Raw genomic sequence first — 27,715 nt, 5'->3', positions numbered from 1 at the left:
ACAGGCTGGACCTGTGTGTTGTACATACTGACAAGCATGGGAACCAGGGCAGGTGTGGACTTTCTGGGGGTTATTATGGGTCACTCTGACTAGGCTATAGCTTCCATTGGTTAGCCTGAGGGCTGACAGAGTGTATGGTGGGCAGGATCAGGCTGGACTGCAACATGCATTGGCTTGTGTAGAAGACAGGGCTGGAGGCAGAACTGACCACCTGCATATGCATAAGCTGATTGGTGTGATGGACTCTGCTGAATCCTGTACTGGCAAGCACACACAAGAATCAGGTCTGGGATCACCTCAGACGATTTTTCTCTGGGGATCCCGCAACTGAATTACTGGACTCAGAGCCCCAACCATGGAGAGAATTGCAGGTTCCATGGTCTGACTATGGAGTGCATATGCCAGAGCTGGGTCTCTTCAGTGGCTCAGATGGCAAAGTAGACAGCATATCCAGGTGCACATGGAGGACACAGCAGTATACTGGAGCATGCAGAGGACACCTGATACCATAACAGAGGATGGAGGACAGAACAAATGGATCAACAACCTTAGCCAAGTGTTGGTAGTGAATATCTGGGTTAATGGAAACTCTAGACTGGACTGTCGACCAGTGGATTTTGAAGAGATATCATCATGCTTGCAATGTTGAGAACAGCAGTAATTCAGAACTGTTGAACTATCAAAACCCTTCGAGCAGGACCCTCAGAGCATGCCTCACATCAGGACCCTGGGGTGCTGTCAGGTGGCTGTCCTCCATCTCAGGATACAAAGGCATTTCGGAGGCTGGGTGTGGCTTCTCCCCTCATCTTGCACCTTCTCCCAGATAAAGGCAGAAAAAAGGAGAATGTGGAAATATGTAGCCTTTAGCTCTTATCACCCTAATCAACTATGTAAATATCATCAAAGAAATTATAAAAAAAACAATTTGTGCATGTAAAAGAAAGTTCAAATTAGCAGGGAACAACTCAGATCTGACATAAACAAATGAATATTTTACACCTGTTTCAGTCTCTTTCTGTTGGATATTTAGACTCTAGGACGACAGCTTAAAGATACAGCCCCAGATGCTCCTGATGGCACCAGGGCCTTGGCCCATACACAATGCATTTGTGATGATGTACAAGAATGAAGGGCTTGTATGGCAAACTTAATTTCGAAGCATTATTTCATTGTTTAGAGCTTGCTCACTGAGATAAACATTAAACGGCTCATTTTAAGGTCATAGGCCATGGATTAGATTTACTCTAAACCTTAAATTCATTAATATAAACTATGAATTAATTGAGCATTAGGGAACATTTTGCTTAGTATTTAGTAAACAGAACATAATCAAATTCCAAGTTCATATCTACTTGTACAGTTCTGATGTTAAGTAAAGAAGTCCCTTAATGCCTGCTTACTTTAAAATAAAATCTGTTAATACAGAAAACAAAATGTAAGTACAGAGCCACATTCCTGGGTTTCTTCAGCGTTTCATTGCAAGCAGTAACTGGAAAGCTTCTTTTATATTGCACTGATTGCAACTATGATAAAAATTTCTTGATAGTAGAATTTGTTCCATTGCCTGCACCTGTAATGACCTGACACATGTAAATAGGAGAATGTTGGAATTGTGGTTGTACCTAAAGGACTGTATTGCTGTAATAATATGGTGGGAGGAGAGAGAAAGAAAAAATGAAGGGCATTGGGAGAATCCCTACACCCACAAAAATATATCATGGAAAATAACAATTTTTAAAAAATAAATAAATGCTAACATATGACCTTTGAAATGATAAGAGGCTTCAGTATTCACATGTCTTTTTGAAAACAAAAACAGAATAAAAACTACACAATTTAATAGAAATGACATAAATATGAATTTCAACATTAGCTTTGCTAATTTATTTGAAAGTGAGAAAAGAAGGCCCCGGCATGGTAGCCTAGTGGCTAAAGCCCTCGCCTTGCATGCACTGATTTCCCATATGGGGATTGGTTCATATCACAGCTGCCCCACTTCCCATCCAGCTCCCTGCTTATGCCTGGGAAAGCAGTCAAGGAAAGCCTAAAGCCTTGGGACTCACACCCGTAATGACAGACCGAAAGAGGCTCCAGGCTCTTGGTTTGCATCGGCTCAGTTCCACCCATTGCAGCCACTTGAATAGTAAACCAGCAGATGAAAGATCTTTCTCTGTCTCTCCTTTTCTGTGTAGATCTGATTTTCCAATAAAAATAAACAAATCTTTTTAAAAAAAGGTGAGAAAAGAAAATGACAAAATATGGTGATTGTTTTTTGCTGGAGCCCTGATTACATCACAGCAAGTAAACTTCAGCGGACAATAGTTTCTTCTACTGCTTTACTTCACAAGTGGCCACAAAGGTCAGGGTTGAGCCAATTGGAAAGTCAGGAGTCAGGAGCTTCCCCCAGGTCTCTGACTTGGGTCTGGAGACCCAGCGACACAAATAATCATCCTCTATTGCTTTCCCAGGCAACAGACAGGGAGCTGGATTGGAAGTAGAATGGCCAAAGACACAAACCAGTGGCATTATGGGAAGCTGGTGCTTGCAGGAGAAGGATTAGCAGGTTGAGGCATCGCACCTGTCCCTCTATGACATGTCTTAGGGACAGCTGTCTCAGAAACTTCTCAGGGCATCCTGCTGTATCATCCCCTTTGTACATCTCCTGAAGTCACAAAGTCAGCCTTCCTTATGAAGTCTGTTGTACTACAGTCCTATGTATTTTCTTCCTTTCTTTTTTTCTCACTAGCAGAGCTTAATTTTTTAAATCACCGAGTTAATACTTCTTGGATAAAGAAAAATAGGGGTAGCCAAGAAGGGCACTAATGGCTTACAGTGAGAAGCTGATTGAGATGTTATCAGAAAAGACTTTATAAAGTCTTGTTACTCTCTTGCCATTTCCTATTCTTTACCCAAATATTTTTTACCTTGTTTTTTTTCTGTTTCATTACTTCATAATTTAGATTTGAAGAGAAGAAAAAGGCAATGAGATGCATTAATTCTCCCATAATGATTTTATAAGACCTCTAATAAGACAACTTAATAACACATAAAATTCTAGTTTTTTTTAAGGATTTATTTATTTTTTTCTTTGGAAGGCAGATTTACAGAGCAGAGACAGAGAAGGAAACATCTTCCATCCTCTGGTTTACTCCCCAAAAGCCTGCAATAGTCAGAGCTGAGCCAATCCAAAACCAGGAGCCAGGAGCCAGGAGCCTCTTCCAGATTTCCCATGTAAATGCAGAGGTCCAAGGACTTGGGCCATCCTCTGCTGCTTTCCCAGGCCACGAACAGGGAGCTGGATGGAAAAATGGGACATAAACTGGTGTCCATACGGGAATGCCAAACTTGTAAGGTCAAGGATTAATCTGTGGATCCATGGCACTAGCCCCCAAATTTAATATTTTAGCAAGTTAAACAATAGAATCTCCTGGGTTTTAGACTATTTCTTTATAAGGAAGCACAAGAGGCAGGTGGTATTGCATAGTACAAAGCTTGCATATCATATTAGAGCACTGGCTGGAGTCCTGGTAACTTCTGAAGCACCTCCCTACTTCCATGCCTGGAAAAAGCAGCAGGAAATAGTGCAACCACTGGGGCCATGCCACCTTGATGGATTTCCTGGCTTCTGGCCTCAGCCTGGCACAGCCATAACCCTCCGTTACTTGGGGATTGAACTAGTGGATGAAAGATTTTTGTCTCCCTGCATCTGCATTTCTCTGTCACTTTATCTTTCAAATAAAATTTTAAATGAATCTTTAAATAAACAGGTTAAGAAATAATAGTAACGAAAATTTCCTCTTAATCTCTGCCTTTTTTTCTCAGAGTGGAAGATTAAAACTTCTTAAAATGCACCCTTTCCCCTCCATCCCCCATTACCATGGTAGTGTTCTATAGAAGAGAGAAATAGAAGGGATAAAAAAAACTAACTCATATGTAAAGGAGAATAACAGTAGCAAGGGAAAGAGGATAAAATACTAAGAATCATGAATGTTGTTGAGTATTGCATTAATTGAAGAATACTAAACCTCATGTCTTTATTTTATTTAGACTTTGGTTAACCAGGCATATAAAATCTTCCAATTTTCAAGATAGCTAGTGCCATAAATATAACAAAACATGGATATGAATGATGACAGATCAAGAAAGGACTATCCAAAGCACTTGAATTATGTCACGGAGGTAAGATTTAGGTAGTAGACAAACATGGAAGAATTTTACACTACAGAAGGCACTTTAAAATACTTAAGAACTTACGTAAAAAATAAATCAGTAGGAGGAAGATTGATTTCACAAAGCCAGTCAGAAACACATAAAGCTTGTAAAACGGAAAGCGGCAAGATAAGGAGGCTGTGGGGCTACAGGAAAACATGTTGATTTCAGCTCAGTGTAAGAGGTAAAGAATGGATTTGTGGATTACAGACTCAAAACAAGAGTCGAAAATAACACCCAGATTCTGTCTGTACAACAGGGAGAATGACCTGCATAAATGAATAAAGTAGATTCTAAAGGAAAAAGAACTAAATCTGGACCTGTTCAGTTACTATTGACTTAGATGTTTCGGTGAAAATGTCAACAAAATAACTGGATAGTCAAATAATTAGAACACAGAAAGATATTGGCTAAAATACCAGTTTGTAAGTTATTAGCATGTACATGGCTCTGAAGATAATGGCCAGAGCCAATGTTGCCAGGGACTGGTGCAGCTAATGTAAGGCACATAGACCAAAGCCACAGGATATAGACCTCCTGCCTTGGAAGTCTTTAAGAGTAGGAGATCTGGCATTGCTTTTGACATTGATCAGAATGTCACAAATAGTCACACATCATTTTCTTCATTTTATTACTAAGCTATTGTTTTGCCTTAACTCATGAATATTATTGATTCAATCTAAAGTTGTTTTCACATATTAATGTTTAAAATGCATAGTATGTTATTTTTGTATTTCTCTTCTACAGTTTATAAAAATACACGAGTTCACATAAGTCATTTGTAAGAAGGATGAAAATTAGATAAAAAAATGAAAGGAGAGAGTGCTTCTGCATAAACCTTCCATTTTTGTGAAGGCTGAAGTGCTCCATCTCACTGGAATGTGTTGGGGAAAAAATACCTTCGTAATTTTCAAGTACATAATGGGTTCATTCTTCTTTTCACACATGTGAAATAGAATTGCAGCAACCTCTATGTCTGGTTAGACAACATACTGTTTGCAACAGAATTTTTATACAATAATTTATTATATTTCCCTAAATGCCTCCCAGGGTATAGTGAGAAATATTTTTATATATACTCAAGAAAAAGAAAATCCCATAAGCCATCAGTCCCATTGTACCATTAGTCCAGGTAGAGAATCACTGCTCATAAAAAAAAAAAAACATTTTAATCATTGCAAACTCTCTGTGATACATATAGAAGCTGATAGACATGTGAAAATAATTACCTAAATTTTACTATAATATGCGCTTTCTATATACTATACTATGCATATTTCTTAACAAAGAAGTTATTTTAAAGAATTTTAGATAAAATAAAGTATTTCTTTACTTATGGACCTTGGTTGAAATAAAGAAAGAACAGAATAATAAGATACAGGGTCATTTGTCAGTAATAAAATGATCAACATAATTTTTATCATAATATGTAATGAAAAAACTATTTCAAGATCTGAAATTAGACCACACAGCTAAAAGTGTACATGAAGTTGAGATTTTAAAATGTACTTACTTAATAGAAAAAGAGTGAAAAAGAGGACAGACATGGGGAGCAGGGGAGACAGAGGAAAGGGGGAAGGATGGGGTAAGATCCAAGGTGAGAGGAGAGAGACTGACTGCTCTTGCAGTTTACAAATAACTTCAACAGTCAGACCCAGGACAAGCCAAAATCAGTAACTAGAAACTCAATCTGGATTCCAACTCCTTGTGCAATCTGCCTGCTGCCTTCCAGGGTGTGCACTGGCAGGAAACATGAGTAGGGAACAGAGCCTGGGCTCAGGAATGCAAGCATGTGGCGTTATTAACCCAATTAGCATCTGGACAACTATAGTATCCATCCACCTCAACAGACAGTTTATTTGAGGAAAGTTAAGATATGCTTTGGCCATGGTAGATATTTTTTTCATATTAGAATTTTGCCTTAAAATGTAAACTCCATTTTCACCCAAGTTTAGCATTCTTTTAAAAATGCAGTAAAATGCAGTCTTAAAGAAGGTTCCTGATTTTCTTTTTCATTTCTTTAGCCACACATTAATCATTCAGTAGCATGTTATTTAACTTCATGGCATTGTTTCTATTTTTTTTTCTTCCTGATCATTTTGTTTTGTGGTTTTTCATTTAAGGGGATATACAGTAGCTGCGTAATGGAAATCATCATATCCAGTAGCATGTTGTTTAACTTCATGGCATTGTAGATTTCTGTTTTTTTTTTCTTGTTGGTTTTGTTTTGTGGCTTTTCACTTGGGGGGATTTATAGTGACTGTGTGGAGGAGACTGACATGTCCAGATGTGAGGATATGGTGCAGCATGCATCTCTACTTCTGGATCAAGGATGGACTCCCAATGAAACTGTTGGATGTGTCTTGACAATAGGATGCTGGACTCTGCCATTGTCCATGCCCACAATGATGGACTTACGACTGCCTATGAAGACCTATGCTGTTGTAATGGAATGGGAGAATTCAGTGGGGGTGGGGGAGGACAAAGGGAAGGGGAAGGGGAAATACCACAGCCTATGGAATTGTATCACAAAATGATAATAAAACCATAATAATAATTAGTAATAAAAGAAAAAAATTAAAACCAAAAATTGCAGTAACAGCATGTAGAAAGAAGTAGAAAGCAGGGCATTGTTAAAAGTATTTTGTTAGAGGTCTAAAACTGCAGGTAATATGAAGCCCTATAATTTATTTTCTTTTCGACCTTAAATGAGAATTAATCACATTTTGTTGTAAGAAAAAAATCAGCATGAGTTTCCCTTTCCTTCTTTACGGTTTCAAAGACAGATTGCTCTTAACCATCTCAGTACACAATTTTTTTTCTGTTTTTAATAATCAACAACTTTCACTTTCTCACTTAAAGAATTTTACAGCTTCACTGAAATACTTGAATTGCCAGCATCACTATCACTTTTTTAAAAAGTATTTATTTATTTGTGTATAGATCTTATTTGAAAGGCAGAGAGGCACAAATGGAGAGTGATGTCTTCCAGCTGTTGATTCATTCCTTGAATACCCAAAACAGCTGTGACTTGACCAAGATAAAAAGCCCAGAATTCAAACCAGAACACACCTGTAACTGGCCAAAATCCAAATACTTGAGCTGTCACTTGCCGTTTCCTGGGGTAACAGGAAGCTGAGATGAGAAGCAGGCCCAGAACTCAAACCCAGGTTCTAATATAGAAGGTAGGTAGGTGTCAAGCAACATCCTCGCCACTACACTGAATGCGCACCCCCAGCATCAGCTCTTGGCTCTCTGGACCCATACTTAAGTGGAACAAGCGATGTTTAAACACAAACATTGCAATATCACAAAAGTTAACCTGATACTAGAGATAACTACAAGCAACTATTGAACATGCTGTATGAATATGCAGAACACAGGGATGATTCAAGCCACAGAAAGAACAGAGGAAGACTTTATTATAATACTACTCAGAGCAACTTACAATTTACAACTCATGGCATGTATATCTGGAATTTTTCATTACATAATTTTAGGCCTGGGGTGACCATGTGTAACTGAAACTGAAAATAAAATGTGAGTAACAAGGAAAAAAAAAGTATTTCGTTAGATATTATTCATAGTTGCTGCCATAAAACAACAAATTATTTGATTTTCTTGTCCATGAGAGCTACTCTTTTAAAAGGCACCTATGTAGAGTTGAATAGTATGAAATTAATAGCTTAGCATAATATTAAATATAATACTGTATCAAAAAAATAAGTATTATCCAACATGGTGACAATTTCTTAAGTTCATATATTTACATTCATTCATGTTAATGAAATAAAGTTACCACTAGCACAATAATATTATGAATCTTCTGAATTTTTTGGATAGTTCTGAAATTATTTAACAACCATCAACACAAAATTTTCTACCAACATTTAGTTAATCTGTCTTATGAAAAATTAGCTAGAATCTAGAAAAATGAGCAGAAGAATCAATTTTATCTCTGAGATATGTGTGCAGATGTAAACAGGAAGTTACAAAAATCACAAAATTTTATTATATAATTGTATGTATTTTAATATGAAGTGGTATATAACAATGTGTCAAAGACATCATAATACATAAAAGGCATTAATAAGGTGGATTATCTAAATATATAGTCATTTTGCTCTTGATTTATATATGCAGAATGTTGATTTTTTGGACATGTTATGAATTTAAATCTTAAGTTACTAACATGTGAAAAATAAGATGGAGCAAAGTTTAATTCTATTTAATTAAAAATGGTTGAAAACTTCAGCTTGTAAAAGACATACATATTAAAAATCAAATTCATTCCTAAGGTTTTTTTATCTCAATGCATTACCAAATGACTAATGTGATTTACGACACTTCAGCCATTCTATCAATTCACTACTATGTGTAGTGTTCAGACTACTTAGTGGATTAAATCAAGTAACAATGTAAAGCTAAGAAAAATGCTCGATGCTGATTCAGTGGACACCAACAAACTTTCTTTATCACTGCCTCCTTTCATAAATTTACCCCTATTTTTATTACTGTCCTAATCATCCTACTATTTAGGAATGGCATTATGAGATCCTAAGAGAAACAATTTCAAACACCTTTTTATCCTAAATACCTAGGATTCACCACAGAGTAGATATTTCCACAAAAGAGTTACCAAATGAAAAATTAACAGAAGAAATAAATTAGCACATACTGAGTGACTACACTTGCACAAGTTTAGGCCATGTACTGACAACATACAAAGGCATTCCTGGTAAAATCGCACGGCATACCATCATGCTCACATTGCAGCCAAAAAGCAATGACAATGACTGTATTCATAGAATTTGCAGCTGCTAATTGAATGACAGTGGAGTTGTGACTGACATTTAGATCTGCCTGGTTCAAAATTTCATAATTTCTTTATTACATCACACTGCTTATGCATAACTCTGTTTAGCATCTCAAACACTCTATGTCATACTGTAGTTATTTCCATAAAAACTTCAGAAAAGACTGGATCTGATAACTGCCAGTATATAAACACAATTAGAATTGACCTACTGAGAGGCCATGAGAGTATGACATCGCCCTGCTTAAGCTCTTCTGCTCCTCTCCACGTTCCAAATCATATTTTCTCCCTTTTCCTTCCCTACTACGTTTTTCCTTCCCTACTACGTTTTTCAAATGATAATCTAATTTTTCACATCTTTGCTTACTTTTCATATCTTAGACTGTAATTTTAAACAAAGATCTTATAAACAATCTGACTTCAGGCTTTCATGCAAATTAATTCAAGTTGCTAGATCCAACCAGGTGTGAAAGCAAATTAAGACAATGGCTTAAATGCACCACTACATGACTTGTAGAGATCCAGTGACAGCATGTTGTTCATTTTGCAATTATAGTATAAATGCTAAGTGGCTGTCATCAGGTCCCAACAAATATTTCTTGAATGACTGAGTGAACTTATTAAAATTAATATGATACAGAAGTTGCACAAGCTCTTTTGTAAAAGGTCAAATAAATGTTTAATATATTACAGTTACTAAAATGGGTCATTAAATAATAAAATATGCCATTCAGGATTTATTTAAAGTGAATCCTGAGTTAATTTTTAAACTTCATTTCAATCATAAAATTGGTTGAGGCCAACACTGAGCCTCATTTGGCTAGCCTCTGCCTGTGATGCCAGCATGCCATATCAGAGCTATCAGTTTGCGTCATGTCAAGTGTACTTCACATCCCATCCATGTTTCTCCTAATGTTCCTGGGGAGACATTAGAAAGCAGAAGATTGCTCCAGGAATTTGGCCCCTGCTATCCATACTGGATACTTCAATGGAGTTTCTGGTTCTGGTGCCCGCCCAGCCTATACAAAGCTCCTAGTGTCACTTGGGGTGTGAACCAAAAATGGAGGACTGATAAGCCCATCAATGTCTGACTCCATCACTCACTGCTACCCTCTCCTAGCCCATCATTCTTTTAAAATTAATTAATTAACTAAACTTTAAAAAAAGAAGAAAAGAATTTGTTTAAGCAAAGTGACTCCCTGACACGAGAGTGAAATAAAACTTTACTGACGTTGCTTGTTATTGTACTGACTCTGCCATGATTAAAGTAACATTGAGGTTTTAATAGAGATAGCCATGTAGGGGGTGTCTCTTGGAGTATCTCTGATGACACTGGTTCCCTGGAAATTCTGTAAAGATGTAGCAATCATGATCACTTGATCCTTCTTCTGTGTCTGTTCTACAATGACCAGGCTCCTCCCAGGGAGAGCGTCTTAGAAAAGAGATGCAGTGATTCCATATCAGCCCAGCCAATGTTTATTCACCACCTAGTATTTGGTAAACACTATTGTATGTGATTGAAATACATGATTGATTGAGAAAGAACAACATCTGTCATTTTACAGCTTACTTTCAAATATGGAGACATATACATTATCAGTATATCAAAAAATGATGGTACACAAAGGAAAAAATTAGATAAGATCACAGGAATTCTAAGTGCTTAATTAAGTATGAAGAAAGGGTCCTTTATTAAACAGAATTCCAAAACAGATCTCCATGAGTGAATACTATTTGAGAAAATAGTTGAAATAGGTAAAAAATTTAGCTTTGTTAATATAGGCAGGGAATATATTCTCGAATGCGAAAGAATCATTCCAAACATTCTGCAAGTTTAAGTCAGCTAGGAAGGTAGAGTTACTTTACAATATTAATGAACAAAGAGACTTACAGAATGACGTTAGCATGTGATGGATAACAACATTGTGAAAGCATTTTTATACAACTACAAGTACTCTTGCTCCGAATAAAATGAAATATAGTTCTGACTTTCAAGGAGATGAAGAATTACAATAGGTGAATGATGTTTTTAGGATTGACAATGGTGACCCAGTAAAATATAAATTGTAAAGAAGCAAGTGTAGAGGGCCCGGTGGCGTGGCCTAGCAGCTAAAGTCCTCGCCTTGAACGCCCTGGGATCCCATATGGGTGCCGGTTCTAATTCCGGCAGCTCCACTTCCCATCCAGCTCCCTACTTGTGGCCTGGGAAGGCAGTCGAGGACAGCCCAAAGCTTTGTGACCCTGCACCCACACGGGAGACTTGGAAGAGGTCCCCGGCTCTGGATCGGCGCAGTACCGGCTGTTGTGGCTCACTTGGGGAGTGAATCATTGGACGGAAGATCTTCCTCTCTGTCTCTCCTCCTCTCTGTATATCTGACTTTGTAATAAAAATAAATAAATCTTAAAAAAAAACAGAAGCAAGTATAGAGTCAAAGAGATCACCTAATTGGCTATTACTCTATCCATTTATGGGAAGTCAAAAAAAGTGGTAAAAGCAACAATAATTTTTCCCCAATTCTTTAAATTCTAATAAGATACATGTAACAAAATTATCTCATGCTAACTATTTGAAGCTATATAACTCAAATTAAATAAATTTATATTTTGAAACATCACTATCATCTATCAACATAACTTTCATATTATAGAACTGAAACTCTGTACCCATTAAATAGTAACTCACCATTCCTCAGTCTCTCAAGGTCCTGACAAGTACCATTTCAATTACTACCTCAATGAGCAGAATAAGCATTTACCTCTTTAAAGTGTTTCACTTCACTTAAGACAACATTTTCAAGGTTCATCCACAACACTAACACCTTCCTTTCATCTCATATCAAGGTCTGTTTTTGAAGTAAAGTGACTATTTTTATAGATACCAAATATCTGACTTGCATCTTTTTATCCACTCTCTAAATGTCTTTGGGCAGAATTTAAGACATTTACACTTAAAGTAACAATGGCCAAAGGAGGTACTTTCTTCTGTCATTATGTATTAGATTTCCACATGCCTCAAATTTATGGACATTTGACATGCATTTCCTACTTTATTGTCTGTTTATTTTTGTAGTACATGTTTAAATTCCAATCTCATTTTCTTTTGTATATCTATAACGATTTTACTTGAGGTTACTATGGATATTACATTTAACATCCTGAAACCATAATGTTCTAACTCAAATTTCTATCAGCTTAATACTGAAAGATTAAAAAACACATTCCTGGGCCTAGCAAAATAGCCTTGTAACTAAATCATCACCTGGCATGCTCCAGGATCCCACATGAGTGCCGATTCGTGTCCCAACTGACCCACTTTCCATATAACTCCCTACTTCTGGCCTGGGAAAGCAGCCAAGGATGACCCATACGCATGGGATCCTGTACCCACATGGGAAACCTGGAAGAAATTACTGGCTACTGACTTCAGGTAGGCTGAGCTCTGGCCATTGTGGCCACTTCGGGGTTGAACCAGCAGATGGAAGATTTTATACTCTGTATCTCCTTCTCTGTGTACATACGTTTTTCCAATAAAAAAGTAACAAATCTTAAAAACTATTCCTTTACAAATCTATTTACTTCCCTTTTAGTTGATGATGTAAAAAACTCTATTCATTTTATACCCCCAAAACAGAGTAATCCTTCCTTTCAATGCATCAGTCTATTTGATTACGCATCAAATAAAATGTGAAGCTATGAAGCAAACTTTTATTATTATTATTATTTACTGTAGAATCAGATATATAGAGAGAGAAGTAGAGAGAGAGAGGAAGATCTTCTGGCCGATGATTCATTCCTCAAGTGACTGCAAGGGCCAGAACTGCGCTGATCTGAAGCCAGAAGCAAGGAGCTCTTCCGGGTCTCCCACGCAGGTGCAGGGTCCCAAGGCTTTGGGCTGTCCTTGACTGCTTTCTCAGGCCACAAGCAGGGAGCTGGATGGGAAGCGGGGCTGCAACGATTAGAACCAGCACCATTAGGGATGCCGGACACATTCAGGGCAAGGACTTTAGCCACTAGGCCACCACGCCAGGCCCGAGGCCATTTTTATATTAGTCTTACATCCTGTGGAAAACAGGAATTGGAGTTACAAATAATTGTTTGAATATATTGCATTTCATAATTGCTAGCTTCTTTTTCTTCGCTGAGATCACTGTTTCTTCATGTGCTTCAGTGATTGTCCCATCATGTCATTTCATATTGTGGGACTCCCTTGACTATTTCTTGCAAAGATGTCTACAGTAATATAGTCCCTTAGTCTTTCATTATCATGAGAACGTCTTGATTTATACTTCAGTTTTGAAGGAGAGTTTTGCTGACAGCTTTTCCCTCTGTAATTACTACTATTAATTATATCAACTCACTGTTGTTTAACATCTGTAGTTAAATGAGGAATCTGATGATGACATTAAACATCCCATGTTGTGACAAGCTGCTTTTCTCTTGCAGCTTCAAAAAGTTTTTACTTTGGTTGTCAATATATCATTTTAGGATGCCTGAGAGTAGGTCTCTTTGAGTAGATCTTCTATAGAGCTCATGGAACTTCTTGGATATTTATAGCCATGTCTTTCACTTAATTTCAGAACTTCTAAAATGTTACTTATTCAAATAATATCCGTTACCTTCTTTTGGAATATCCCCAATGTTCACATTGACTTGACAGTATTCTCTAAGACCCCTTGATTTACTCACTTTCCTTCCAAAAGTTTTGCCTGCTTTTCCTTTAGATTTAATAATTTCCATTGTTCTGGCCAGTATTTTGGCACAACAACCAGATCCTACATTGGAGCATAACTTCAACTTCTGGCTTCTTTTTTTCTGATACAGTTTGCATTTATTGTGGTTGGAAAGGTTGTGAAAGATCAAATTTCCAAAGTCTTTGTACCCTTGCCATCCAAGTGGGAGATCAGGTTCCAGTTTTTGGATTTTGGCTTTGGCCCCGACCAATCACTGCTACCATTAGGGGCATGAACCAGTGGAAAAAGACCTATTTTTTCTTCTCTCTTTCAAATGAGTAAAAACATCTAAAACATTTGTGTCCTAAACTTCTCTGATTCTTCCCTCTGGAAGAATATAAATCTACAAATATACAAATCTGGCAATTTTTTTATTATACTAGCTGTAGAATTTCTCTTCTTTTTATTTTTTATTTATTGTTATTTCCATTCTGTTCTAATATTATATTCTTGACTTCTCCATGATTTCCTTTAATTCACTGAACCTGAAAACAGTTAAAGTGTGAGGAAGATCTGTCATCAGATCATTTTTCAAAAGATTTATTTATTTTTATTGCAAAGTCAGATACATATAGACAGGAGGAGAGATAGAGAGGAAGATCTTTCATCTGATGATTCGCTCCCCAAGTGACTAAAACAACCAGTGCTGTGCTGATACAAAGCACTTCCAGGTCTTCCACACAGGTACAGGGTCCTAAAGCTTTGGGTTGTTCTTGATTGCTTTCCCAGGCCACAAGAAGGGAACTGGATGGAAAGCAGCACAGCCGGGATTAGAACCGGTGCCCATGTGTGATCCCAGTGTGTTCAACGTAGGGACTTTAGCCACTAGGCCACTGCACCAGGCCCTGTCATTAGATTATTTTAAAAAGATTAATTTTGTTTATTTTTATTTGACAGACAGATGTAAAGACAGATGACAAAACAGAAAGAGAGAAAGAGAGAAATCACCCAATAACTTAATTACTCTTCAAACAGCTTCAACAGCGGGAGCTAAGCCAATTCAAAGCCAAGATTCTTCTTATTCCTTCACCTGGTTCCAGAGGCACGAGAACTTGAAGCAACATTTGCTACTTTCCCAGGCCATACTAGGGAGGAATACCAGAAGAGGAAGAGTAAAGACAGGGACTGGCAATCAGATGGGATGCTGGTACCACAGGTAGAAGTTTAGCTTACTACACCACAGACCAGCACCCATTAGATCATTTTAACAAGTTTCTACTAATTTTCTTTCAATGAGCCTTCTTTTTCTCTCTCTTTTACCCCCTTTGGCATTACTGTTGATTTTTTTTTTCTTTCTCAAAACTATATTGCAATCAAGTAACATGCAAACTATGGAAATCAGATACTTCAGCATTTCCAGTTTGTTACTTTTTATTATTTGTTTTGCTTATTGTTATTTTTTTCCTTTTGCTGTAGATGACTCTCTCTGTACAAGGGACCACTGTGAAATATTAAAATAATTTGTCTTATGTATTTTCTGGGTCTGTGTATTTCCTTGGGCATGTGTGCTCACTTTCTAACTTTTTTGCTGTACATGTAGTTGCTTTTCAGTGTTATGTTTTTATTATCTAGTTCCCAAAAGGGAGAAACAAGAAAAATGAAAGATTAATAAAAAAAGGTATCAAACTTTCAAACACACCAGAAATCACTTAGTGGTTGAGAAGAGCTGTTGTAATAATGGATAGAGTTGCAACCACAATGTCCAGACACTTTTGGTCTATACGTCTGTGATTACCAAGCAATCATTGATCAGAACATATACTCCCAATATTTGGGTGATTGTCCATTTAACCAAACTAGATTCCAGAAGTTTGCACAGGTGCTTCAGGAATATATTCATGGGTTGTTGCCCAGATCATCTATCAGAAATGGGTAGCTGCTAATGTGTTAATAGTTGAAATACACCAAAATTCAGATCAATTTACTGTTCAAGCTTTCCCTGGAAAGTATATTGTTTAAACAGAATATTAGTAATTCTACTCAGTGAAAATGTTATTTACATGAAAGAAAAATTCCTGGTGCTTTCCCTCATGCAGTCTTCCGAAAGCTTTCTGATTTCTGAGGTACTCTAATGAGAATATTAGGCTTGCCTGTCATGTTGGATAGGCTATACAAGGCAAAGAGAAATAAGGGAGAAGACAATGCTTGCCTATTTGTCCATTTGCCTAAGTAAGTAAAATGTTGACGCTTAAGAGTATTAAATTGGACCTGGTGCGGCGTGGCCTAGTGACTAAAGTCCTCACCTTGAATGTGCCCCGGGATCCCATATGGGTGCCGGTTCTAATCCCAGCTGCTCCACTTCCCATCTAGTTCCCTGCTTGTGGCCTGGGAAAGCAGTCGAGGATGGTCCAAAACCTTGGGACCCTGCAACCCACGGGGGAGACCTGGAGGAAGTTCCTGGCTCCTGGCTTCAGATTGGCGCAGCACCGGCAATTGCGGTCACTTGGGGAGTGAATCACAGGGCGGAAGATCTTCCTCTCTGTCTCTCTTCTCTGTATATCTGACTTTGTAATAAAAATAAATAAATCTTTAAAAAAAGAGTATTAATATTATAATAATATAAGGAAAATTAGTGAGAGGATGGGAGCTGGGGACAAGTGAGGGAATATCCCTGAGCCTATGGAAGGAAATGTATCAAAATTTTAAAAAGAGACAAAAAAGAGATATAATTCATAAGAGGCCAGCATGGTGATCCACTGGCTAATGCTTCACTTATTAGCATCAGCATCCCAGATGGACGCCAGTCTGTCTTGTTTGCTCCACTTCCTACCAGTTTTCATCTTGTAGCCTGGGAAAGCAATGGAGGATTGCCCAAGTCCTTGGTCCTTTGCACCATAAGGGCTTTAGTTCGTCTCAGCTCCAGTTGCTGAGGCATTTTGGAGAGTGGACCAGTGGATGGACAAAGTGTGTGTGTGTGTGTGTGTGTGTGTGTGTGTGTGTGTGTTTGTGTGCATGCACACCTTCCATTCTCTGTAAATCTGTCTTTCAAATACAAATAAATATTTTGTAAAATGAATATTCTTCATAATTTGAATAAATCTAAATATTTTAAAAATTTTAGCCGTAATGACCTAACACAGGATAATGCTAGCAATATTCACTTAAAATGTTTTAATGAGAATGAATCTCTTATGAGAACTGACTGAAATCATTTGAAAAAGTAATGATAATCTCTTATCAACATTTCTAGAGAAAATGCCCACTTTTTATTTTATAGAAGTTTATTTTTCTAACATCAAGAAATGTTTTTGAATTCATGTTAGATTCACTTGTTTCCATTTGTTCAAGAAGTCCTCCAAAGTCAGTAAAAAATAAGAATCTACTAAATTCGTGATGTAGCGAGTCTTGATATTAATAGTGCTGTTTCCTTAGCCTGTTAAGGACCTGCCCATTTAAAGAGTCACTCACACTCTAAGAAGAGGAAATACAGCAGGACCATCTGAGCACTGACACTCTGAGGGGAACTTACTGAAGAATCACTGAATGTAACCAGCACATCAATGAGCACACAAGCAAATAGAGCACCAGGATAGGGGGTGGAGGTTTGCTGTCTCCTAAGTTTCTTACAAAAAGATGTAAGTTCAAGCACATTTTAAACGGTACTTGTATTTAATGATGCCTTCAAAACAGTTTTCGGTCTTCAAGTTTAGGGTAAATGTGAAAACAAGAAACAATCATCTCACATCAGGTGGAAAATATTAGCCTGGGGCGTGAGAGAGACAGGAAGGAAATGGGGATAATATGGCAAAACAGAAGCAACTGCTTAAAGCACACAGGGGACACAGAAATGAAGGAAAATGAGGACGTGTTTGGTCTAGTTTTGAAGACACTCTTACGGCATAACTCCAAGCCTGGGTTCAAGTCCCAGCTGCAGCATCTGACTACGGCTTATTATCAACGTGGAACCTGGGAAGCGGTTGCAATGGCTCCAATAATTCAGTTCCTGTCACCAACAGGGGGCGCCAGCATAGAGGTCCTGACTTCTGGTGTTGACCTTGGCTGGGAGCTCAGGTCACTGTGGACATTTGGGGAGCAAACCAGCAGATGTGGATGCTCATGGTCTCTCTCTCCTACTCAATAAAGGAGAAATACAAAACAGACATGGTTATTATCTCACAAAGTAAAAGAACATATTGTGATAGGGCATGGCTAAGGCAATCAGAATGTTACCACAAAAGGCACATATAATGGAGAACTAGGAACTCATAGATTAATGCAACAGAGAGACAAAGCAATGAAATAAACTACAAAACAGAAAATAACATTTAAACCCCATGTGAAGTAGAGTCATGGAGAGAAAGGGTCATTAGAAAAGATAAACACAAGCTGTATTACCACAACAAACTTGGAGGTCTTACTAGGAAATCAGGTTATTTCATAGGCAATAGTGAATAGGATGTGGGTCACAAGCATGGAGTTTTTTTTCCTTATAGAAAATGTGTATCTGAATGTCATATCCCTTTCTTAACTGAGATTTAAAATCATGGGTGAGAAACTGTGAAACTGAAATGATGGAAACCAAAATATACAAAGCTCACTGATTTCTCTCTTCCATGTCCTTTAGAAACAGACATGGTCTTGTTATGCAGCAACCTCTGTCCCATACAGATAAGATCTATTAAAGTTTCAAGACATAGGAAGTTCTGCAATGTTATATTGCCTAGAAAAAGAGAGAAGCATTTTCAAGATTATGGGAGGTTACATTTGTTTCAAATTTATTTATTTATTTATTTTTATTACAAAGTCAGATATACAGAGAAGAGAGACAGAGAGGAAGATCTTCCGCCCCATGATTCACTCCCCAAGTGACCGCAATTGCCGGTGCTGCGCCAATCTGAAGCCAGGAGCCAGGAACTTCCTCCAGGTCTCCCCCGTGGGTTGCAGGGTCCCAAGGTTTTGGACCATCCTCGACTGCTTTCCCAGGCCACAAGCAGGGAACTAGATGGGAAGTGGAGCAGCTGGGATTAGAACCGGTGCCCATATGGGATCCCGGGACACATTCAAGGTGAGGACTTTAGTCACTAGGCCATTGCGCCAGACCCAAAATTTATTTATTTTTAAAAAAAGACTTTACATAAGGAGAAGGAGAGAGACAGACAGTTGTTTCATCTGTTGATTTACTCCCCAAATGGCCACAACAGCCAGAGCTGGGCTGATCCGGAGCTGGGATTCAGGAGCTTCCTCCACTTCTACAGCGTGAGTCCAGGGGCCCAAAAAGTTGAGCCATTCTCTGCTGCTTTCCAAGGCCATAGCAGAGCGCAGAAGCAGAGGTGGAATAGCCAGGACAAGAATCAGCACCCATATGGGATGTCAGCATTAGCAGGCAGAGGATTAGCCTTCCATCACAGCATCAGGTCCCAGAGATTATATTTAACTTGGAAATGTGGTCAGTTTCAACATTCTGTGCATTTGAATTCCTGCTAACTATAGTTAAATGATCTGACAATTACTTTAGCATCTATCAAGAATTTACAGTTGGGTATTTCATCTTTCAAAGTACAATGAAGGAAACCCAAGTTCCCTGGGGAGACACTACGGTTGTAACCCTGGATGAAGCTACTTCCAACCACTCTTCTCCCTGGGACTCAGCAGAGGGAGAAGAAACAGAGCAAGAGCAATGCTTTTGAACGTACTTTGGAACTTTAATTCTCTGCATTAATCTACATAAGAAATTGATTTGAAAAGCAGCACAAGGGAAGTTGGTTGCGTTTGATCTTAGAAGGGGCCAAATTTGGGGCACATCTACAGTCTTGGCATTATATTGCTTTTAAAAGTTGGCAGTAATTCAAGTTGAGAAATAAAAATGTGGGCCTTGGGGCAAACTTAATTGAAGAAAAGTTCTGGTGCATTTCAGAGGATTGTAAAAGCACATCAAAGAGATATTTTTAAAAGGCATTAAAGGGCTGAACTGCCCAGGTGAATAAACAGGTGAAGTAGCAGGGAATGTCCTCTTCCAAGCAGAGGCAGCACATCTCAGACCCTCTAGCGGGAACTACGTTTAACCAAGTTCCTGACAGAAATCTGAGTGACAAATGAGCAAAGCTTTGGGCATTTCCATCTATTTTAGCTTCATAAGTCCTATAAAGCACTTGTTTGCTAGAGCATAAGAAAATATTTCTATTTTCTCATTCCACCAGGAATGAAAATTGTCTTCATTAATATAAAATTTAATCTAGGATATAGTTTTATCCAATTCTGTGAATCTAATAGTTCTGTGTATCAGCACTAAACCATGCTATAATTTCACTGAAGACATTTTAGATGGAAACTCAGTTGAATTTTCATATTCCCAATACTACAAACAATTCAAAATCAACAGCAAGAACCAAGTACAGAGTCAGAATTTGCAAAATAACTAGGATATGGAATTTACCCAGGTGTCTATCAACAGATGAATGGATAAAGAAAATACAATGTACATATATGCCCTTCAGAATCCTACTCTGCCATAACAAGAATGGAATCTTATATTTTTAAGCAAAATGGATGCAACTGGAAGGCATTATTTTTAGTAAAATAAGCCAGTTTCCAAAATATCATGTTTTCTTTGGTCTGTGATAACTATTGCACAGAGTACAAAAAAAATGTAATCTATCTGAGATTGACTCTTGCATTTGTACTGTGGAATAAGGGGAATTTGTTCCCTATTAACCTCATTAAAAACATTTAAGAATTAACAACTGAAATAACTTAATGAGATGTTTTCCCAAGATTGCATCTTTGAGCACAGCACCAGCAGTATATAAATTTTTACACTGCTTGAGTAGCATTCTTTCAGGTTCTATTATTAAAAATCTTAAACTTCTTCCATTCCTTATAGTATCCAACTAAGTCAGCAAATTAACTTGAAGCTACAGACGAACTGAAACAAAATCCAACCAAAAAAGGTCATGTATTAAAGTCATGATAAGGTCATTTCCCTAAGAATTCCCAGAGTTAGTTATTGCCCTTTGTTTGAAAGACTGTGTCATCATCATATTAATTACCGGTTCAGACAGCAGGCATCATGGGGAAAGCTGATTCTGACAGAAAGCTGTAAATTTGATCTTTCTTCACTGTACCCCCATGAGGGATAAATTATTTTTATTATAAAAGATGAAAATTTAGATCCGTAAATACTATTGTGCTCTGGTAGCTCACAGTATCACAACATACCACACGTTTTATAAGTCATAAAAGCACATCACATACAATTCAAGAGTTTAAGTTTAGCAAGCATAATCTTACCCACCCAAGACATTTTTTGTTTGTTTGAAATGCTGTGTGAAAGACAGAAGGAGAGTCAGCCAGTCAGTCATGCATTTGCTGTTTTATTCTCCCAATGGCTGCAGCGATTGGGGTTAGGCTGATGCATGAAATCATCTGGGTATCCCATGTGGGTGGCAGGAGCCCAAGTGTTTGGGTAATCTTCTCATTCCCCCAATGCATTGAAGGAAGTTTAATTGGAAATGAAGGAGACAGGAGTCGAGTGTGCCTTCATGTAGGATGCCAGCACTGCAGACAGTGATCCATCATAACACTGGTCTTTCTCACTGAAATTTTTATGATACAGTACTGTGGTTTAAGCTACTGCTTGCTATGCTGACATTTCATATTTGAGTGCCAGTTCTGCAAATACAGTTATGTCAATTTTTGTTTTATACCTTTGTGAAACCAATGGTTAAGAATGTTAGGTTAAGGGGTAGATTTGCGGCATATCAGGTTGAGCTGCCATCTGGAAGATCAGCATCTAATATAGGCATTGTTTGGACCTGGCTGTTGAATTTCTGATCCAGCTCCCTGTTAATAATATGTTTGAAAAGCTGAAACTATGGCAAAAATGACCAGGCCCATGCCTCATTATGGGAGACACAGAAAAAGATTCTGGTTCCTGGTTTTGGTCTGACCTTGCCTGGCTACTGCAGTCATTTGGGATGTGAACCAACAGATGAAAGAACTATCTTCCTCTCCGTTTCTCTTTCAGTAACTCAAATAAATAGATAAACATTTTTTAAAAGTATGTTTGATTCTGTGGTTTCAATGATGTAAGATTCCTTTAAAATTCACCATGGCCCATGGTTATATCTCCAGTAACTTAATTTTTTTTTTTACTTACTAAAATTTGTATTTGGTGTAGTATTAAACTCTTGAGTGTAATGTGATTTAAATGTGTTATTAAAAATGAAAAGACAGAAGAAAGAAGAGGGGAGAACGGAAAAGGACAGGAAGGAAGGAGGGGAGTGGAGAACAGGGGAGGTAAGGGAGAAAGTGGAGGGGAGTGAAGGAGGGAAGAGGAGAGAAGCAGGGAAGGGTAAGGGGAGGAGGGGAGGTAAAGCAGGTAGGAAGAGAAAGCAAAATCAGGGAGGAAAGGCTGGAGAGAAGAAAGGCAGGGAAGAGTGAGGAGCAGGAGGAGCAGAAGGAGCGAGGGAGAAAAGCAGAAAAGGAATATCATTACATTTTTTTAAATTGCATCTATGAAGTATATCAAATCATATCTGTTAAGAACTTAAAAAAAAAACTGGGGACAGTGGCTCCTTGTAAAGCCACCACCTGCAAGGCTGGCATTTCATACAGACACCAGTTTGCATCCCAGCTGCTCCACTTCCAATCCAGCTCCCTGCTAATGGCGTGAGAAAAGCAATGGAATCTGCCTATATCTTTCAGTCCCCAACATCCAGATGGGAGACTTGAATCGGTTCTTGTCTTTTGAATGCCCATCCCTGGCCGTCACCGTCAACTCTGACATCAACTAGCAGATTCATATCTCTCTTTCCCTCTTTAACTCTACCTTTCAAATACATATTTTTTTTTAATTATTTATTATTTAACTTCAGTAATTACATTGTATTATGTGACACAGTTACATAGATACTTGGGTTCTCCCCACCCCTCCCCAAACCCTCCCACCATGGTTAAAAGGCTTAAAATCTAACAATAAATAAAATAATATAGAAGAAATCAATTAAAGAAATGCTAAATTTTCTCAGGTATGAATTGTTGAGAATAATCTGTAAAACTATCAGCAGATGATACCATTTCCCCATTCTTCCACTTTTCATACGAAAAAATGCCAATGCTTGAACTTGATCATTCAAACTGCCATTGTAATGGTTCATAAGTAAAGAATCAAAATAGTAATTGCACAACAGGTATGCATCTATAAAAAAACTTTAATAAGTCATAACCTTCATGTTGCATCATCTATAAAATTTTGCAAACTATGGTTTCTAAAATTATTTCCAGTTTAAGCAAATCATAATTCTAAAAATTATAATCAGTACAACTTGCTGGTGACTCATGTTTTAATGCAGTAAGAACAGGCAGTTTCATTGTCTGACTGTAAATAAATCATGATATTAAAATTCACACAAAAACTTCAGGATCTTATAGGATTCAAAGTAACACCGTTCGTACTGGAACTAGAAGAGCCGTCACATCTCTACATGCCTTCCACACCGTGCAGAGACGATACTGTATTTTTAGAAGCAGATATGAAATATACAAAGACTTCTGCACATCATGAGCATAAGTAAAAGTTACTCTAAGAAACAACAGATAACTAGATACTTTATAAATGTATGATTTAGAAGAAACTTTCTACTCAAGACTATAATTGGTTATTCAGTTTCCCTGACGAGGACACATGTTCTCTATATTATGCCCAACCTGTTTCCACTGTTTCATTATTACAGAAAAAAAATTTCAAGCACATTTGTATGACTTCCAATATAATATTCTTAAGTATATGATTATAAACTAAGTGCATGATAGTTAACTTTAAAATTACATACCTACAAAATGCATCTTTTTAATAGCCAATCTAGCAAGCAAAACAAAAAATAAAGAAATAAAAAACACTGCATACTGTCCAAAACCTTTTACTGTTTCATGGTTTGCTGATTTGTAAGTTTCACACTTGTTCGAAATAATCACATACTAGAAGTTCTATTAAACTATATTCACTAAATTTATCATGCTAGAAGACAATCTGAAAACTATAGCATATACTTGTATAATCTTTGTTATTAATATAATTACATGATTTTTGCTTTAGATTCAATGTTTGTAAATTATTACTTTAAATATTGACCATTTTTTTCAATTTATTTAAAAAAGAAATATGAAAATCCTAACATAACCAATGAGATCATGATATTAATACTACATTTTATAACCAATGATGTACTGCTGAAAAAAAAAGGAAGAAGTCTGTCACAATAATAACAATCCCAGAATTTTTATCCAGAAATCTTGAGTATGGAAAACAAGGAGATTAAACAGCAAAATATAAACTATGCTGCCTTTCTGAATTAAAAAATGTCCTTATAATTGGTTAATATCATATACTTAATATTCTTGTCTATTTTATTATAAGAATATGCATTATTATCATAACCTCAAACATAATTAATAGTGTCATTGTTTGAATAAATCATCTTGCATTCAGCATTTTCTATAATTTTATGATAATAAAACACATTGTGATTACCTTTGGATATTGTTTAACAGGAATCAATACCCTTTCTGAAAGCTTTATGTTTTTGTTGCTGATGACATCAAGATATTTCTTTTCTTCATCTTCTTTTTTTCCATCAGAACCTTGATACTTTTCTATTTCTAAAAAAAAAAAAAAACACATGCAAAAGTATAATGAGGATAGAGGTTACCACAAGCATTTATTATTTATACTACTCTTCTTAACTATAATTTTGCAGAATATCTTTGTAAAGGTTTGAAATGAAACATGAAATATTCACATTACATGTTTATGTAAATATAGGTATAAATGTATTATGTATGTATACACATATAAACACACTATTTTCAGGCACAGTGCTGAATGATGAAAAAGCCTAAGTCACAAGAAGATGAAGAAGTAGAATTTCCTAGTCTGATGGAGAAACAAGCTTGGTTTTCTTGTTGAATTGCAGGAAGGGAAAAAACCTGAGACGACGAACAGTGAAAAAAGCAAACTGACATACTGTCAAGGACAGCTCCTTGAGATCTTGTTGGATGTGTGACATTTTCTGCCTGAAATGTTGAATGTAACGGTATGTATTGTCATTAGCAGGGGAAAGGAGGAAATTAAGCTAAATTGCTATTTATATTGATAACAAGTTACCGTGACAGATTAAAACCATTCATAGACAGCAACGAAGAAAACTTACATTATATAGCTGAGAAAAAAAGAAAACTAACTCGTACAAAGGAGGTAAGAATGGGATGGTGAGAACAGACAGGTACAGCAACGATCAGTTTCACAGAATTCACTACATGAAAGAAAAGCTTTAGACAGTAACTGAAAATAATGTTAGCAATTTTATGTATGTTTACTGGATAGTATTGTAATCATAAAGTTATCTATGAATTTTCTTCACCAATTTTGTTGTTGAAAACTAAATGAAGATATATATGTCAAAGTTCTTTTTTTGTTTGTTTTTTTTAAGTTTTGTTAGCAAAGAAAACAGAAATACTCTATTTCCAGAAACCTGCAGCTCAGAAAAGGTAATATTTACTAAGTATGGATATTTTTAACATATTAATTTATATCTTATTGTGAAACAATTTTGAAAGAACTTACATCATATAAAGGTAGTATACTGCATAATACTTCTGTTTCCTGCTACTTTCAAAAATTAGTTTATTAAATTGACTACTTTATCACATTTCAATACATGCATACAATATTTACTGAACAGATTAGGATAATCAGCATTCCTCCCTCGTCGATATCAGTTTATACAGGTGATTTCACAAAGCCTACAGAAATTTTCCTAAAACATTTCATCTAGCAATCTTTTCATGTACTATTTACTTGGACTGAATGAAATCTAAAACATCCTTTTTGAAAGGAACATTACATTGCTTACCCAGATAACTGAATGAAATCTATGGAGGTTATATAAAGTCAATGATATTCATTTTATCTGTAATTTTCTACAATTTACCCAAAGAGAAGTATATTAAAGTGAACTGTTATAAAACAAATGTGTCTCATTTCTCTTTAGCAGATGGCATCATATTCATGCTTTCATATATCCACTTTTCAAAAGTATATATTTCCCACTTTACCTCTTCACCCTCCCTCAATGTTATCCTCCCACCATCATTTTCTCATCATTTTTATAGTGATCTACTTTATTTTTAAAAATTCACATAAATGAACAAGATAGAAAGGACCTGTCACCACTCCTATCCAACAACTACTTGAAGCCACAGACAAAGCAACTGTGCATGAAAAATTCATACAGAAAGCAAAAGTTTTCTTTTTTGCATCTTTGTAGTTGACATAATCTTACATACAGAAAAATCTAAATATCCCATTTAAAAGAATTTCATGGAATAAATGGATCAGGTCACATCATAAAAACAATTCAACTTCTATGCCTAACAACGAACTACTCCAACAGAAATCTCCAAACAAAATATGTATCACTTAAAATCTCATCCAAAATAATTATTTAAAATTAAACTAAATAATGAAAGATATTTTCCACTAAAAACTATAAAACAATGATGAAATAAATGAAGACAAAAATACATCAATGGAGTCGGTCGGGCACGCAGAGCAGAACTCCGCTTCATTGGCCAACCACTGGTAGTGAAGATCTGGGCATTCGGAGACACTAAGGTGGACTATAGCAGCCAGTGGATTCAGGAGAGATTTCATTGCGACTGGAGTGGTGGGATTGCCAGCAATTCAGGACTGTTGAACTATGAAAACCTTTTGAGAAATTCATGATGCTGTAAATTTCTATTTTTCTTCATGTTGCTGATTTTGTATTGTGGCTTTTCATTTAAGTGGGATGTGAAGTGACTATGCAATGGAGACTATCATGTCCAGATGTGAGGATACAATGCAGTGTGCATCTCTACTTCCAGATCAAAGATGGACTACTAATGAAACCATTAGCTATATCTTGACAATGGGAGGCTGGACTCTCTGCCATTGTCCATGCCTGCAATGATGAACATGTGACTGGTTATGAAGAGCTATGCTATAGTAATAATATAGGGGAATTGGGGTGGGGGGAAAGGGGACAGGGGAAATCGCAGGGCCTATATCGTAGAATGATGATAATAATTTAAAAAGAAGTTAAAATAAAATTTTTTAAAATTCAGTTTAAAATAATCTAAAAATGTTAAAAAAAAGTATTCCGCTTTATCTCCAGTAACTTTTTTTTGTTTTTAAATATATTTTCTCTTTATCGGTATATTAAACATCACCTTTCTTGTGAAAAAAAATCCATAGTCATGGATTAGAAGAATCACTACACAAAAAGTATTAACACCCAGGTGATCTACAGAGCAACATAATTCTTATAAAAACTCACAATGGATTTTGACATAGAAACTGAAAAAAAAAAAAAGCTTAAAATTCACCCTGAGCCATTGAGAGCCAAACTAGTCACAGCAGTTTTGAGAAACAACAATGATAAAGGCAACACATTTTTTTATTTCAAAATATAGTGCAGAATTACAATTATAAAAATGTTGGCAATAAAATGAGACATATAGACAGTCTGGAGCTAACTTTACATAAATGATCAAGTGAGAGACACAGATAAAGACAAGGGGATATGTACAGAGAGAGAGAGTGAGAACAAGGGAGCAAGATAGCATGACCATCTCCCATCTACTGGCTTACTTCCTAAAGAGCTTCAGTTGTCAGGCCTTGAGGCTTCATCCAAGCTGCATTTAGCAGGCAGCTGGTTCAGAAGCAGAACAGCCAGCTTTGCAGACAGTGGCCTAACGTGATACGCCACAACACTGGTCCACTCAGTCTGTGACAGTAATGGAAAGAAATATATGATTTCTTAAAAACAAAACAGAAACTAAAACTAGACTTGCCATATGGTCCAGCAATCTTAGTATTGAGTATTTAATAAAATACATTAATACATTCTATGAAAGGGATCCTGCACCATCATTTCTAAAATAAAATTTTCACAGCAGCCAAAATATACATCAACCAACATGT

The 27,715-nt window shown here is 36.7% G+C and overlaps 1 protein-coding gene across 1 annotated transcript in view; it reads right to left on the bottom strand.

Moving 5' to 3' along the window:
• The window catches only part of KHDRBS2 (KH RNA binding domain containing, signal transduction associated 2), a 522,250-nt gene that overhangs the window by 416,395 nt on the left and 78,140 nt on the right, over nucleotides 1–27,715 (bottom strand). Inside the window, exon 2 of the mRNA XM_004580477.2 lies at nucleotides 24,224–24,351. Within this exon, the coding sequence (XP_004580534.1) occupies nucleotides 24,224–24,351 (128 nt within the window). The remainder of the gene's footprint in view (nucleotides 1–24,223; nucleotides 24,352–27,715) is intronic.

This window comes from Ochotona princeps, chromosome 1 (genome assembly GCF_030435755.1).
Source record: "Ochotona princeps isolate mOchPri1 chromosome 1, mOchPri1.hap1, whole genome shotgun sequence".
Taxonomy (NCBI): domain Eukaryota; kingdom Metazoa; phylum Chordata; class Mammalia; order Lagomorpha; family Ochotonidae; genus Ochotona; species Ochotona princeps.
Note: the sequence above shows the minus strand (reverse complement) of the source record. Positions and strands in the feature narration are given on the sequence as shown.